The following is a 17,232-nucleotide window of genomic DNA, read 5'->3' on the forward strand; positions in this document are numbered from 1 at the left end:
AGCAGTTCCGCTCCTACTCGGAGAGCGAGAAGCAATGGAAGGCCCGCATGGAGTTCATTCTGCGCCACCTGCCCGACTACCGCGACCCGCCGGACGGCGGCGGTCGCCTGGACCAGCTGCTGTCCCTCTCCATGGTCTGGGCCAACCACCTCTTCCTGGGCTGCAGGTGCGGACCCCTGCCGGCCGGCTGACCTTTGTCCCTTGCCTTCTGACCCGTAGTCCTCTCCCAGGGCTCACCCCTGCCCTAGACTGAACCCGGCTCCAACCACAGCCTCACTGGCCAGTATGACGGCCTTTTTCCATCCTGGCAGCCTATTGGAAAGTAACTTCTCTGAGCCACAGTTTCCGCATTTGGCAGTGGGTGCTTGTGATAGCTTGTAGCGAAAGGGTCAAGAGCTTAGTGCATAGTGGGCTCGACAGTTGCTATTGCTGTTCGTATTTTTACCGTCACTAGCTCAAACCACCTTTGGAGAGTAATTTTAAGTCCATTGCTCCATTCACCCATAGGGCAGAGACGTGCAGACAGACACTGAGATCCCTATTTTACAGATGGAGTGCGGGGAGGGGGAGCGATTTACTTAGGCCTGGCAGCTTCTGGCAGGATTGGAGGATTTTACCACCTAGGGCAGGATATAAGCTATGTCCTTTGGCAGTTTCTCCCCCACGCTCCAGCCTGCTGGGTCCTGAACAGGAGCCAGCTCTGCCTGTCTGTCTGCCCTCTTATGAAAATAACAGCTGTCTTTTTGTCAAGGTGCCAAAGCCCACTGCATCCTGGCTGTTAAATCAAGAAGGCAAGGGCCTGCTTTCAAAGTTTCTGATAAGGCAGTTCTTTATGCCATCATGAAGGTGGTAACCAATCTTGAGGCTTCCTGTACCCTTTTATTTGAGAGTTTCCTGAAGTTTGGACCTGATTTCTATACCTATTATGACTCCTGACTGTGGGTGCATGGCCCACCCAGGCCTCAGCGCTTTGGTTTTGCAATAGATGATGGGCTTTACTAGAAAAGGATGTGGGGGAGCTGGGCTAGATGCATCCATTCCTTCTCTTTGCCTTCCAGATGCCCCTGGGAAATCCTGATTCAGGGGATCCAAGGTTACAAAATGTCAGCGAACTGGGCAAATGAACCAATACAGTAATGTTATTTTCATTAGACCAATATTCCACGTTTTTTTTTTTTAAAAAGTCAAAAATATTCTTTGCCTTTATACCATATCCAAGAATATATACTGCCAGATGTATGGGTCCTCTGTTTCTGTAAATCTTGAAATGTCTGCTCTGTTGCATCCCTCAAGCCCACTTCTCTGTCCACAAGAAGGAAGAACTGTTCCCTAACCTTGTGCTAAACATGTAAAGGTTCCCTCTGCAGTATCAAACCAGTCTTCTGAGACTAGGAACCTGTAATTTTTTTTTTTTTTTTTGAGGGGCTTTGCTATTGGGCGTGTGTACTCACCATGAAGAAAAAACTCAAACCACCACCTTTGGAGAGTAATTTTAAGTCCATTGCTCCATTCACCCATAGGGCAGAGACGTGCAGACAGACACTGAGATCCCTATTTTACAGATGGAGTGCGGGGAGGGGGAGCGATTTACTTAGGCCTGGCAGCTTCTGGCAGGATTGGAGGATTTTACCACCTAGGGCAGGATATAAGCTATGTCCTTTGGCAGTTTCTCCCCCACGCTCCAGCCTGCTGGGTCCTGAACAGGAGCCAGCTCTGCCTGTCTGTCTGCCCTCTTATGAAAATAACAGCTGTCTTTTTGTCAAGGTGCCAAAGCCCACTGCATCCTGGCTGTTAAATCAAGAAGGCAAGGGCCTGCTTTCAAAGTTTCTGATAAGGCAGTTCTTTATGCCATCATGAAGGTGGTAACCAATCTTGAGGCTTCCTGTACCCTTTTATTTGAGAGTTTCCTGAAGTTTGGACCTGATTTCTATACCTATTATGACTCCTGACTGTGGGTGCATGGCCCACCCAGGCCTCAGCGCTTTGGTTTTGCAATAGATGATGGGCTTTACTAGAAAAGGATGTGGGGGAGCTGGGCTAGATGCATCCATTCCTTCTCTTTGCCTTCCAGATGCCCCTGGGAAATCCTGATTCAGGGGATCCAAGGTTACAAAATGTCAGCGAACTGGGCAAATGAACCAATACAGTAATGTTATTTTCATTAGACCAATATTCCACGTTTTTTTTTTTTAAAAAGTCAAAAATATTCTTTGCCTTTATACCATATCCAAGAATATATACTGCCAGATGTATGGGTCCTCTGTTTCTGTAAATCTTGAAATGTCTGCTCTGTTGCATCCCTCAAGCCCACTTCTCTGTCCACAAGAAGGAAGAACTGTTCCCTAACCTTGTGCTAAACATGTAAAGGTTCCCTCTGCAGTATCAAACCAGTCTTCTGAGACTAGGAACCTGTAATTTTTTTTTTTTTTTTTGAGAGGCTTTGCTATAGGGCGTGTGCACTCACCAGGAAGACAGAAAGAGAGAGACAGAAAGCGAGAAATCACCCCTTGGGGGGATGGCCATGCCGCAATCCCTTCTCCTCCATTCTCCTCACGGGATATCTTGGACACGCATGCACACACGCCAGGCGTGAGTGTAAGCCACCAGGTCTGGGACTCAAACCACAGTCGACTACATGGGAGTTCAGCGACATAGCCATTATGCCAACTGCTGGTCCTGCAACCTGTAATTTCTTATTAACCTGTGATGACAAATAATTCTTCCAAGGCTTTTGTTTTTAACCTTACTACTTTTCTATCGTGCAGTTACAATAAAGACCTGTTAGACAAGGTGATGGAAATGGCTGATGGGATTGAAGTGGAAGACTTGCCACAGTTTACTACCAGAAGTGAATTAATGAAAAAGGTAAACAGGATTTCCAAGTGCATTGGATGATTTGGTGTAAAATTAATAATCCCTGCTTTGCTGACACTATGTTAGAGTGAATTATTAGCATTTACCAATGACGGCACATGCACGCACGAGAAAAAGGGAGAAATAAAGAAAAAGAAGCACACTGCAATCCCTTCTCCTTCATTCTCCTCCCAGGATCTTGGGCATGCATGTATATGCGCCTGGTGTGAGTTTAAGCCACCGGGTCTGGGACTCAAACTGCGGTCAACTACATGGGAGTCCAGCAACATAGCTATTACACCAATTGCTGGATGTGAGTACATTATTTTTGAATGCTCTTATTTACTAGCCCAAAGATCTAAGCTGCTTCATGTATATTTTCTAGTAATCGTAAACCTTTTTATAATTAGATAACTCAGTAGAGTAACACATACATTTGACATTCTGTTTTGAGTACTTTGGTTGATTTTTGAGAAACTATTGTCTAGAGCACTAGTTTCCCACTTAAAAAATTTTTGGTGGGCCAGCAGGTGGCATGATAGTTAGGGGGTGCTGGACTCCTACATGACTGACTGCAATTTGAGTCCCAGACGTGGTGGTGCTTTTTCACTCTCCCTCTCTCTCTGTCTCTGATGATGATAGCAAATTAAATAATAATAGTAAGGAAAATAAATAATTCTTAAAAAAAATCTCATTGGTAACATAATAACTCATCCTTACTCCTGCTGTGAGGGCTGGACTAGACTTATGTGGCCTCTCTGACTTGCTGATAGGAATGTGGTTGGGGTAATGTCCAGACACTACTGCTGTTCCTTGATCTGAGGCTGTGGACTTTTTACACAGTGCGCTGTGGCCAGGTTTGGATCAGGACCCTGGAGCTGGATTATGGAGAGTGTGGCAGAAACTCAGAGCATGCAGCAGGGCTTCCCAGCTACTTCTCAGAATCACCTTCACAACATGCTTTTTCTTATTTGTCCCAGTCTGCAAACAAAATTTTGTTCCCTTTTCTTCGGAAGATTCTTTAATAATTCTATCCAGACCTCTTTTTAAAAAAAGTTTTAAAAATTATTTTGCCAGAGGGTGTATGCTTGCCAGAGAAAGAGAAAGAGAAGGAAAGTGAGAAAGCATCCCCGCTTGGGGAATGGTCACATTGCAATCCCTTCATTTCTTCCTCCTTTCAGGGTTTCGGGCACGCACACACATGTGCCTGGTGTTTTTTCTTAAGGGTCTTGAATTGTGCAGTTGGCCATATGGGATCTAGCCATCTTAACCACTGTGCCACCAGTTGCTCCCTACCCAGGCCTCTTTTAGAGCAGACTGTGAAATGAAGGGAAGAGATGGTGCCTAAAGTTTAGTCCTTATAGTTCAGAACCTAAGCTAGGCACACCTCAGAGAGGATATTTACAAAATTGAACAACACAGTAGAGATAAAAGCTGCTGATTCCTTTTTAGTTCTATCCTCAGAAACATAGGTGGGCCAGCAGGTGGCCCCTATTTCACTCCAGTTGGGTCTTGTTTTGGCAAGCAAGGAATATAGAGATCCCCTTCAGTATGGGTATCAAGGAATTAAACCCTTAGCTGCCCAGAAAGTACCAAACAGCACACCCCACTTGATTTCAGATATTTTTTCAAACATTTATTTATTTTAACATTTATTTTTCTACTTGTTGTGGTTTTCAGGCTGCCAGGTCTGGGACTTGAACTGTGGTCAGCCATGTAGGAATCCAATACCTCAACCACCACACTACCTGCCAGCCCCTAGATTTCAGATTTTTATGAAAAATTTATTTATTCTTTATTCATGACAGAGTATATTTGCAGACATGTAAGCATCAGAGGGAGGAGGGAGGGGCACTTTGTACAGGGTCTGGTCATGCCTGGATGCTCTCGTTCCAGTCCTCCAGCTGCTGGATCCGAGGCACTAGCCCACGTGCCAGTATGTTTCTGGTTGACTGGGATGGGGATGCCAATCACAGTTGCCAGGTGGGATTTGCTTCTCTTAAACAGTGCCTCAGTACACTAAGCCACTGAAATAGCTCTTTTAAATATTAAAAAAAAATTTTTTTTTTTGGAGAGATTTTCACTGTAGGGCGCGTGCGCTCGCCAGACAGACAGAGAGAGCATAGAGACCGAAAGCGAGAAATCACCCCCCAGGGGGGATGGTCACACCGCAATCCCTTCTCCTCCATTCTCCTCTCGGGATCTTGGGCACGCACGCACACTAACATTTATTTTTCTACTTGTTGTGGTTTTCAGGCTGCCAGGTCTGGGACTTGAACTGTGGTCAGCCATGTAGGAACCCAATCCCTCACCCACCACACTACCTGCCAGCCCCTAGATTTCAGATTTTTATGAAAAATTTATTTATTCTTTATTCATGACAGAGTATATTTGCAGACATGTAAGCATCAGAGGGAGGAGGGAGGGGCACTTTGTACAGGGTCTGGTCATGCCTGGATGCTCTCGTTCCAGTCCTCCAGCTGCTGGATCCGAGGCACTAGCCCACGTGCCAGTATGTTTCTGGTTGACTGGGATGGGGATGCCAATCACAGTTGCCAGGTGGGATTTGCTTCTCTTAAACAGTGCCTCAGTACACTAAGCCACTGAAATAGCTCTTTTAAATATTAAAAAAAAATTTTTTTTTTTGGAGAGATTTTCACTGTAGGGCGCGTGCACTCGCCAGACAGACAGAGAGAGACATAGAGACCGAAAGCGAGAAATCACCCCCCAGGGGGGATGGTCACACCGCAATCCCTTCTCCTCCATTCTCCTCTCGGGATCTTGGGCACGCACGCACACGCGCCCGGCGTGAGTTTTTTTTAAGCCACCGGGTCCGGGACACGAACCGCGGTCGACTACGTGGGAATCCAGCAACATAGCTATTACGCTAACTGCTGGTTCCCCTTAAAAAAATTTTTTTTAAGTTATTTTATTTTTTTAGACAGATTGTTGCTATAGGCACTCACCAGAGAGGCAGAGACAGAGAGTCAGAAAGTGAGAAATCATCCCCCAAGAGCAATGGCCATGCCGCAATCCCTTCTCCTCCATTCTCCTCTTGGGATCCTGGGCATGCAAGTACATGTGCCTGGTGTGAGTTTCAGGCCACTGGGTCCGGGACTCAAACCGCAGTCGACTATGTGGGAGTCCAGCAATATAACCATTACACCATCTGCTGGTCCTGATATTCTTTTACTTTTTATTCTGAACCTGGAGTGAGAAGGTTCAGGTTGGGGGCCAGGCAGTGGCAGTGCTAATGTATCTGCACATGGAGCAGGACCTGGACCTCCTTGATTACACCAGGTACACGCATACACATGGGCCCTAGATCTGGTTGGCTGAGATGGGGCGGATCACAGCATGGAGACCCTGCTGGGGAGTGCCCCCCTTCTCTGTCTCATGGAAGAATGAGTAAACTTAAGGAAAAGCTTATGTTTGAGGTACTATTTTGTTTTTGTTTTGTTTTTTAGTTTCTTGCCATCGGGCATGTGCACTCACCAGAGAGAAACAGAGAGAAAGTGAGAAATCACCCCTCCAAGGGTATGGCCATGCTTGTGATCCCTTCTCCTGCATTCTCCTCCTGGCATTTTGGGCACACACACATGTGCCTGGTGTGATTTTTCAAGCTGCCAGGTCCAGGATTCGAACCACATTTGGCCATGTGAGAATCCAGTGCCTTAACCACCATGCCACCTGCTGACCCTTGTTTTGTTCTGTAATTGCCAAAGGGCATGTGCACACACCAGAGAGAGATGGAGAAAGCATCCCCTAATGGAGCGTAACTATGCTACAATTCCTTTTCTTCCATTTCTCCATCCTGTCAGGCTTTTAGGCACGCACACATGCTAGCATGTTTTTCACACTGCCAGGGCTGGGATTCAAACTATGGGTCAGATATGTGGGATCTGGCTCCCTTAACCACTAGGCTATGGGGCTGGCCCACTATTTTGCTTTATTTTATTTACCTTTATTTATTATTATTTTTAAAGAATTATTTATTATCATTATTTTTCAAAAATTTTTTTTTTGGAGAGGTTTTCGCTATAGGGCACGTGCGCTCGCCAGACAGACAGAGAGAGACATAGAGACAGAAAGCGAGAAATCATCCCCCAGGGGGGATGGTCACGCTGCAATCCCTTCTCTTCCATTCTCCTCTCAGGATCTTGGGCACGCACGCACATGCGCCCGGCGTGTTTTAAGCCACCGGGTCCGGGACAAGAACCGCGGTCGACTATGTGGGAGTCCAGCGACATAGCCATTATGCTAACTGCTGGTTCCCAATTTTTTTTAAAAGAGATTTTTGCTATAGGGTGTGTACACTAGCCAGAGAGACAGAGCGAGATACACAAAAAGGGAGAAATCACCCTCCAGGGGGGATGGCCACGCCACAATCCCTTCTCCATTCTCCTCTTGGGATCTTGGGCACATATGCAGACATGCCCAGTGTGAGGTTTAAGCCACCGGATCTGGGACTCGAATCACGGTCGACTACATGGGAGTCCAGTGACGTAACCATTAATCCATCTGCTGGTTTCATTATTTTTCAGTTTTTGACCAGAGAGAGCAAGCTGCCAGGTCTAGGACTAGAACTACGGTCAGCCATGTGGGAGTCTAGCACCTTTAACCACCATGCCACCTGCCAGCCAACAATTATTTTTAATTTGACTAGAGAGGGGGGGGGAAGCTGCAGAGACTCAAACTGGAGTCAGCCATGTGGGAGTTCAGTGCCCTTCACCAACACACCACCTGCTGGCCCCGATTCGTTTTTGTTTTTTTTTAAGTTTTGCCATATTGCATGTACACTTGTTGGAGACAGAGACTGAAAGTGAGAAAGGACCCTCCGAGGACCACACCACAGTCCCTTCTCCACTCTCATTGGGATTTGGGGCATGCTGCACATGGGGCCATGAATGTTTCTCAGGTTACCGGGTCTGGACTTGAACCACATAGTTGACTGTGGGATCCAGCCACCTTAACCACCATGACACTGGCTAGCCCTATTTTGTTTTAAAGTCAGCTGTTACTAAACTGTTTCAACCAGGGAGCCATGTGAACTGTCAGTCTGCGGCCTTTTGGTTATGTTATACTTCTAAAAACCCCTTGGGCAGTCTTTTTTTGTGTATCACATAGTGTTGGGGTTCCTGGGGCACAACCAGGCCCTAACTCTAGGGGCTAGATAGTTGCTAGCTACTGGAGTGGCCCCCATAGGGCAGGGACGGGGCAAACAGAATGGGGTGAGCCTTCACACACTGCTCGCGGCAGATTGTTCCCTTGGCATTTTGTTCCTGAAGCATTTTCTGTCCTCCTCCAGATGTTGTTCTAACTCAGTTCTTCATTATGCTTCTGTCTCGTATGTTTCCGAAGATAGCTGCATTCTTTCCAGTCATGCTGACTATGGGAGATCAGAACAGGGCCTCCAGAGGAGTCCTCAGGCATGAACTTAGCACCCCTGGAACCTGCACTGTCCTGCTAGTCACTAGCAATGGGCTACCTGGAAGAAGCCTGCACATAGGCCATGAGTCCATAGCATTTTGTGCTTATGTATGCTGCAGCTTCCTCCAGATGAAATGGTGTTTTTTTAGTAACCAAGTTTAATTTTAGACTGTTGCTGCCATTGGAAATGAAATTCAGTTGATCCTGAAAAGTGAGATACTTAGAGGGTGTATAGTGTTTTGCCAGTTGTTAAGATTCTCCTGGATAAGGGACCAGCAGATGGCATGGTGGTTACGTTGCTGGGCTCCCACATGGCCAATTATAGTTCAAGTCCTGGACCTGGTGGCTTGAATTATGCTGGGCACATGTGCGTGCAAGCCCAAGATCCTCGGAGAATGGAGGAGAAGGGATTGTGGTATGGCCATCTCTCCCTGGAGGTGTGATTTCTCACTTTCCCTCTCACTGTGTCTGTCTGTACCCCCCACCCCCAAGAGCACACATGTCCTAAGGCAAAAACCTCATTTAAATTAAAAAAAAAAAAGGTTCTGGAAAGGCCTATCCCGAGGATGAGCCCTTTGTGTAGCATGACAGATCTGTAAAGTATTGAGGGCTGTTCCCTCCCCATGAAGCCCACCCTGAGAACCCACTGGAGAGAGCCGCAGGGACTCTGCAGCAGTCCTGCCCTGGCCTGCGGGTTCTGCATGTAATAGAGGCGGCTGGCAAACATTAGCAACTTTGCCCGCCTAGAGACTGAAAACCCCCGATGTCAAGCCACACACCAGAAAATGTCTGTTGTTCTGCCCAGGATTGATCCTTAGCTCTAAAATTAGAGTTTAGTTGGGTTTTAAAGCTAGCTAGCAAGTAGAAATGAATCAATCGTCTGGCATTGTTGGTATCTTGAGACCAGACAGTGATAATGACTTAGAGATAGAAACTCTCTTAAGTGAGATTTTAAAAATAAATTTCTGGCCATTCTGCAGCTTTGAGGCAAGTACATCTCTCCAGTCTGTCCAACCCTCTCTGTTTTTTCTCTTTCATTCTGAGGGAAGGAGAAGCATTGGTCTCTAACAAGTCGATCTGTCAGACAGTTGCAGTGTGAAAAAGAGAGATTCAAACACAAATAACTTGAGCCAACACTCTCAATAGTCTAGCTGCCACCCCTAGGCACCTGCTCCAGGCTTTGTGGTGGCCCAGCCTCCCACCTATTAATGAGTGGTAATTAGCAAGGAGCAGCACTTGACTCAGGAAGGGTGTCATTGGACTGCTCAGAGTTGTATTTGTAAGGTAATGTGTTAATTAAGGAGGAAGAGGAGTGATTGACCAGGAAGCTATTGCTATTGGCACAGAGAAAAGTTATCAGCCTACTTACCTGGCCCATTTTTCCTGAGAACATTTTTATCCCAAGAGGGAAAACAGCAGTATGAAGAGTGTATGTGAAATGCGTAGAAGAGGTGTGTGCCTGCACATCATCAGCATTTATGCCTTTTTCCAGCCTTAGCAACTCTGAGCCCATGGCGCTTCTGCTCCCTGGGAGAAACGGCTGTGTTTCTAAGTTTGCAAGTGTTGGTATTTTTAAAAATTCAGCCTGAGGCCAGCAGGTGGCATGGAGGCTAAAGTAGGTAGATCCCACATGGTCAAATGCACAGTTCGAGTCTTGAACCTGGCAGCTTGAAAGTTAAGCTAGGTGCATGTGTGTGCATGCTACAAATCCTGAGAGGAGAATGGAGAAGATTGCAGAGTTGCCAGCCCCCCTAGAAAGTGATTTCTCACTTTCCCTCTCTCTGTGCTAAAAAATAAATAATTCAGCCTGTCAGATGAGTTAAATCAGAGGAGGTCTTGTATCCCAAGATAAATGTTCAGTGGAACTACTTGTCTTTTTAATTTTTTTAAGGTTATTGCCATAGGATGTGTGCACTCACCAGATAGAGACAGAGACAGTGAGAAAAAGTGAGAAATCACCCCCCAGGAAGGATGGCCACACTGCAGTCCCTTCTCCACCATTGTCCTCCTGGGATTTCTGTCATACACATGTGAGCGCATATGCGCGCGCGCACATACGCACACATACACACACACACACACACACACACAGTGATTTTTAAGTCGCCAAGTCTAGGACTCAAGCCGTGGTCTGTTGTATAGCACCCTAACTACCACACCACCTCCTAGACCTTGAGCTACTCGTCTTTTTATACATTAAAAATAGAAACTGGAAAAACTATGTCCAACCCCATGGACCAGTCTTGTTGTCTGGTACCAGGGTGACTGAATCACCTGCCAACACCTTGTGGTGGAAAAGATCACTTGCATCAGCCAAACCCAGAGGCTGCCTGGTCTGTCCTAATAGAAATCTGAGAGATGGTTTAGGAGATTTTCTTTTCTTTGGACTTAAGACTTTCTTTAGTTGATAACTGCATTTTCCTACAAGGAGAAAGATATCTTACATTTGCTTTTACTGAAGAATTTTGTGGGGTTTTTTGCCTCTGAAAATGACTGACTGGTATAGTTAGGAACTAGGTCATACCTTGAAATCGCTGATTACTAAAAAGACTCTCAGATTGATTCACTCGCAGCGTTAAATGTTAAGGAAATCCATTAAAATACAAGGTGACAGCCAAAGTGATATTTTTCACACTCTGCTTAAGAGTTGTCTAAAGCCAAGTTTAAATTTACCAAAGGTGCTAGAGAGTACCCAGAAAGAATGTATCTGCTCCAGTTCACCACTATTTGAAGACATGCTTTTACAGTTTCTAATAGTGTGAAATCCAGAAATATATAACCTTCACATCTAAATATACTGACTCAACATGAGATGTTGTGAATTACTACCTGAATCCAACTGCTTTTAATTTAGAGCAATAAGTAGCCCTTCACTGCAGAGCAGGCCAGGAAAAGTCGTATTTTAAGTATTTCCTTTATCACTTTAAATTGTGAACATTTATAGACTGCAAGTGAAAACTGGAAACAAAATTAGGTTCTGGCTTCCAAAGGGATCATATGGTCAAAGTTTTATTGAATTTTCTGTGTGCAGTAAAATATTAATTTCTGAGTATACTTACCATCTGGGTAGTACATAAATATTATATAACTGCTATATTTTAATTTATGATAAATTTGATTCACTGGGTACATGGTGACATAATCTGTTCTTTTTTCCTCAGCATCAGAGCTAAGGCAGAAGATTTATCACGTTTTCATCAGCAGCTACAGGCTTGGGAAGGAGTCTGGAATGAATGACCCTGACACAACAGCACGGGTGTCACGAATGTGAAGACAGCTGGAACGAAAAGGAGTCTCTAGATCGGCTTTCCAAAGTTCTCACTCTTCAGTAGCTATCACTGTCAACGTACACATGGGTATTTATGTATTTATAAATCATGCACTCTAACATTGTAAAAGCCGTCTTTTCTATTTTCAGTTTTCACATGTCAAATGTTTTGTTTTAAATGCCCTTTTTTTATGTTGATGTAATAAGGACAGGTAATGAATTTTATAGTTTGGATTTTTCAACAATGTATCTTCAAGTGTGATTCTGACTTTTGGCCTTTTTTCCCCCATTGAGGCAAACAAGATCCCTTTAATTCCTCATTTCTATCTGAATTTACCCCGTATCTATACTCCAGTGCCACATATACACTTTTTTTTTTTTTTTTAATTTTAGTTTTTTGCCATAGGGTGCATGTGTTTGCTGGAGAGACAGAGATAGAGAGAAATGAAGAAATCACTCCCTGGGGGGGTGGACATACCACATTCCTGTCTCCATTCTTCCCCTGGGGTTTTGGACATGTATGCACACACACCCAGCATGATTTTCGAGACAGTGTGTCCGGGACTGGAATCGTGGTTAGCTATGTGGGAGCCAAGTGCCGTAACCACGATGCCATCTGCTGGCCCTATACTCATCTTTTTAAAAAATAAATAAGAATCAAATCATAGGCCTGAGTATCCACTAGCTCACGGGAAAAGGCAACCTAATAAAAATTCATTTGAACTTACTAGTATTTAAAAAACATTTCATTCCCAATAGGGTGTGTGTGCTTATACGTGAGATAAAACAGACATGAGCACTTTCCACAAGGTCTGGGCATACCATGATCCCTTCCTTCAGTCCTCTAGCTCGCAAGATCTTGGAGACTCACAGGGGTGCCTGGTGTGTCTCAGGCTGACCAGGTCAGGTATTCAAGCTGACTGCCATGGAGATTCAGCTGCTCTTGAGTAGCCTGTTACTGCTGCACCAGAGCTGACCCCTGACTTACTGTAAATCTCATCGAGATCCCATGGCTTTGTCCAGCCAACCAGCTGATCTGTGTCCAGCTAGCTGTACTAAGTAAAGCCCACATTCTTTTTTTCTAGAGGGAGGGTGATGCTTCTAAAGTTAAAGAATTTGCCTTGCATAATCTCTCAAGAAATACTTGTGCAATCCTGCTTTGCTCTGAAATTTTAGTATTAAGATTCTTTTTTTTCTTTTAAGTTTTGCTATAGGTGTGTGTGCTCACCAGAGAGACAGAAAATGAGAAGTCACCCTCCAGGGGGATGGCCATGCTGCAGTCTGTTCTCCATTCTCCTCTCAAGATTTTGGACATGCACGCACGTGACCTCGCACGTTTCAAGCTGTCAGGTCTAGGACTTGAACCATGATCAGCCATGTGGAAGTCCATCAACTTAACTACTATACCACCTGCTGGCCCTGAGATTCCTTTTAATGTATCTGTTCTCTACTCCATCCCTGTTCCTCTTTATTTATTAGGTCATCGGGAAAGTCATGAGTATTCCTGTTTTTCTATGCAAAAAATGTGTCATGACTTTCCAGGTGACCCAATAGTTCCACCATTAACTACATACCTCTAGGTGTAAATACGGGAGAGGGGCTTTTTTGGGGAGGCAGCAAGTGACGGGCTATCACAGCAGGATTCCCCCATCACTGGTAGGCACATGCTTGTTACTGGCAATAGTGACAAATAAGCCAGTGGTCTTGCCTTAGCTTAATCCATTGGTAATACAGGTAACTGAACCCCCAGGATAAGTGCTGGCAAGGAGAGCTGGCTGGAGGAACCTAGTTATCTGGGAGCAGTGAAGTGGGACTAGACCTGAAGAAGGCCAGGCTTCACACTTGGCTGGGCAACATCTCTGCAGCTTCTAGCTCATCTCTCCAGTGACAACTAGGATGGACCAAATGAAGAAGTCAGGGTCTTTGAATCTATAACCTTGGACAGGTCTCTTCTCTCCCCTGAGCTTTGCCTAGAAAATGGAGATGGTAGAAATACCACCACAGGGAACTATGGCAAGGATTAAGATAGTAAATGTTAGAGGGCCAAGCACTGTGTTCAGTAAACCTTAGCCTCTCCCTCTTTCCATTCTGATGATCTGTACAACTTCACGAGGCTTAAGCCATAAAGTGGGAAGAGGTAGTTATGCATTTAAAATGCATTTCCCATAGGTTTCTCTCATCGTGAATTCTATTTTCTTCATGTGATATAATGTCCCAATAAAATGGAATGCATTCATTGCATAAATGCAAATTTAAATTGTGGAATGATGTCCCCTCCATTCTACAGGGCTCATAGGCTTACTCGAGAGGGGGAGAGAGAGAGAGAGAGAGAGAGAGAGAGAGAGGAAATGTCTACTTCCCGTCAGCAGAGATGTCCATGCTGCAATCCCTCTTCCCATTCTCCTCTCAGGATTTTCTGGCCACGTGTTTGGTATGATTTTCAAGCCACCAGGTCCCAGGCTTGAACTGTGGTCAGCTATGTGGGAGTCCAGCACCTTAACCACCATGCCACTTGCTGGCCCCCTCCTTCAGTTTATTTAATTGAAGTTTACTTCTTCTGAGAGACAAATAGGCACTTCCAACAGGGTCCTCATGCATGACCTATGCCCAGGCTCATCTGGCCTGGGTCACATAGACAGTGAGAGAGGAAGTGAGAAATCACCCCGCAAGGGGGATAGCCATGCTGCAATTCCTTTTCCTCCATTTTCTTCCCCCAGGATCTTTTCTTTTTTTTGGGGGGGGGGGGGGTTTTTGCAATAGTACATGTGCGCTCACCAGAGACAGAGACACAGAAAGTGAGAAATTACCCCAGGGGGATGGCCACACTGCAGTCCCTTCTCCTCCATTCTCCTGGGATCCTGGGCGCGTGCACACACATGTGTGCGCGTACACACACACACACGCGCCAGGCCTGAGTTTAAGCCACTGGGTCTGGGACTTGAACCGCGGTCGACTACATGGGAGTCCAACGACATAGCCATTACACTATCATCTGGTCCCTCTTCCCAGGATCTTGGGCACACATGTACACACACCCAGTGTGATTTTCAAGCCACCAGGTCTGGGATTCAGACTGCCATTGGCCATGTGGGACATAACTGCTGCACGATCTGCTGGCCCCTGATTCAATTTTCTATTGGGTTTCTCTTATTTCAACTGCCTGATTTTCTTCTAATCTTACAAGTGCTATGGCTACCTTACCTATAAAAATTGACCAGTAAGATAGAATCTCATCTTTATATTTCTGGAATGGAAAGCAGCAATGCTAAATTTTTTCATTGTAGCACTACTTGCAATACAGGTAAAATGACCCTCTAAACTCCTTGAAACGGCTCACGCCACATACAAGCTGCATGATTCTGCCCTTTCTATATAATACGCAGTCTTGGGGGCCAGCAGGTGGTATGGTAGTTAAAGTGCTGGACTCCCATAGGGTGGACTATAGTTCAAGAACTGGACCTGCACCTGGTAGCTTCTGTCCCCTTTCCCTTTCTCTCTCTCTGGTCAAATAAAAAATAACAACAAATGCACTTAAGTAAGTTTTTAAAATTAAAAAAATATATGCAGTCCTGTTCAAGACTTGGGGTAAGGATCATGCGAGATCATAGGGAGGGTCATGGTAAAGTTACTGCCTTCAAATAATGACTAAGAGAGGATCTTTTCTATTAAAGACACATGTCAGGCTTTGTGAGAAGCAAGCAGCAACATTTAATTTTATTATTGCCTGAGGATGCACTTGTGTGGAAGAGCGAGTGAGCGAGCAAGCATCCTCCAGTGGGGCATGGTCACACTGCATTCTCTTCCATTTCCCCATTCCATTAGGATTTTGGACATGCATACCTGTGCCCAGTGTTTTTTTTTTTTTTTTTTTTCCCAAGCAGCAGGGGCTAGGATTCAAACTGCAGCTGACCATGTGGGATCTAGTTCCCTTAATCAGCATGCTGTGGGCTGGCCAGAAGTGCTAACGCTTAGTAGTTAGGATGATCCACTGTGATGCTCTCTCGATATCAAAAGTACATCCAGAAAATTCCTTTTTGAAACATTTCTTAGAGTTCGTGGCCTATTTGATACATCCTCTACTTTGTTAGAGATAAAAATTCCTTCTGGAATTTTCCAGGATCTAGCTGGATTAGTGGCTTGCTTACCTCTGGATACTGGAAGAAATCATGTTAACTTTCACTGCCCATCCTCTGACACTTTGCAAACCAGAGTAAAACGTACTACAGCATGCGAAGAGAGATTTATGTTATCCTAAATGTCAGGTAACTTGGTGTTGTTGCCCAGTTTTCTAGCTACCAAGTCTGCTGTGAAGCCAGGTGTCTGGAAGGAGGCTGTTAACTTCTGTTCTCTGCGGCCTGTGTGCCCCATAACATCTTAGTCATGGCTTTCTTTCCTGACTAGTTGCAGGACACCTTTCTGTCCTATAGAAAAAAGAATAAACATGGACCTTCAGAGGAAAAAATTTTAGAAATTTACAGTTGGGATTAGGGCTAGGTTATATGGAAATTGCTTCATTCAACAAATAAAAGTCATACTTATAAAGAATCTCTTCCCTCACTGAAAAAGAGCACTTCCCAATGGCACAGGGTCATGCCACAACACCCTTTCCTTCATCCCATCAGGATTTTGAGTACATATATACATACAGACAGGTTCTTTACAAACCTTTAGAGCGCCAGGATTTGAACTATATTCAGTCCCATGGGTTCCAGCTCCCAACGCAGTGTTTAATCACCGTGCCATGGGGGCTGCCCTCCATGTAATTCATTCTTACATATAAAATGAAAAGCCAGGCAAGGTTCTGTTTCTTTCCAGTTCACGATGCTGCTGGGAGTAGGGGTGGTGGCAACACTGTTTTCTCACTGCCAGCAGAAGGGGTGGAGCCCTCTGCTTGTGCTTCTGTTGGTGACAGAGGTGGGCCTGAACTTTGCTCATTAACACACTGAGGGCCAACTTAGAGGAGGCGGGATAAAAAGACTCAATTATTGGCACAAAGAATAGTCCCTTAGGATTCAAAGACTAGAAGATGAAAGTTGAGGCTATTAAGCTCCCATTAGGTTGAGCTGATTCTTACCTAGACTTGGGCCCGTGAAGCACAACATTCTTCATAGTGCTGCCTGAAAGGGATACCTCTTTAGAACTAACCCAGGTGGCCCCAGCCCAAGTCCCATCCTTCCCAGCCTAATCAGCTAATGAACCAGAAATACCCTTAAATATGGCCCTACCCCTCACCTGCTGGGAGAACGCCTATTAGAACTGGCAGGTCCTCCCCTGGTTGAATGAGGGGCAATCCACAGTAGAGGTCAGTGAGCTGTGAGGGCCTAGTGACGGCTTTCTTTACTGTGAGAGATGGAACCAAAATCTCATCTTCTAGCCTGTTTCCTTTCCCTTTGACATTTTCTCACAGTAAGAAATGTTGGAGGGGGCCAGCAGGTGGCATGTTGGTTAAGGCAGATGGACTCCCACGTGGTTGACCATGGTTCGAGTCCCAGACCTGGCAGCTTGCTTTCTCACTTTCCTTCTGTCTCTCTCTGGTTAACTTAAAAAAAAAAAAAAAAAAAAAAAAACAAAGACAATGAATAAAATTGAATAAAATAATTCTTAAAAAAATAAGAAAAGTTGGACTGTCTCATGGGTGTTGAGCTAGAAGAGATACCTGTCCTACTAAGTTACTTGTCCCC

General features: G+C 45.1%; 2 protein-coding genes across 2 annotated transcripts in view; one reads left to right on the forward strand and one right to left on the reverse strand.

Moving 5' to 3' along the window:
* XTBD1 (XRN2 binding domain containing 1) lies at window positions 1-11,813 on the forward strand (the record flags this gene model as incomplete). Its single annotated transcript, XM_014583578.2, is given in 3 exon segments — window positions 1-166; window positions 2,766-2,865; window positions 11,445-11,813. Coding segments are annotated over 3 exon segments (278 nt in total), but the record flags the coding sequence as incomplete, so codon positions are not given.
* UBE2B (ubiquitin conjugating enzyme E2 B) overlaps window positions 1-17,232 on the reverse strand; it is a 49,707-nt gene that overhangs the window by 4,796 nt on the left and 27,679 nt on the right. The window lies entirely within an intron of this gene.

This window comes from Tupaia chinensis, unplaced genomic scaffold (genome assembly GCF_000334495.1).
Source record: "Tupaia chinensis unplaced genomic scaffold, TupChi_1.0 Scaffold144346_1, whole genome shotgun sequence".
NCBI lineage: Eukaryota > Metazoa > Chordata > Mammalia > Scandentia > Tupaiidae > Tupaia > Tupaia belangeri.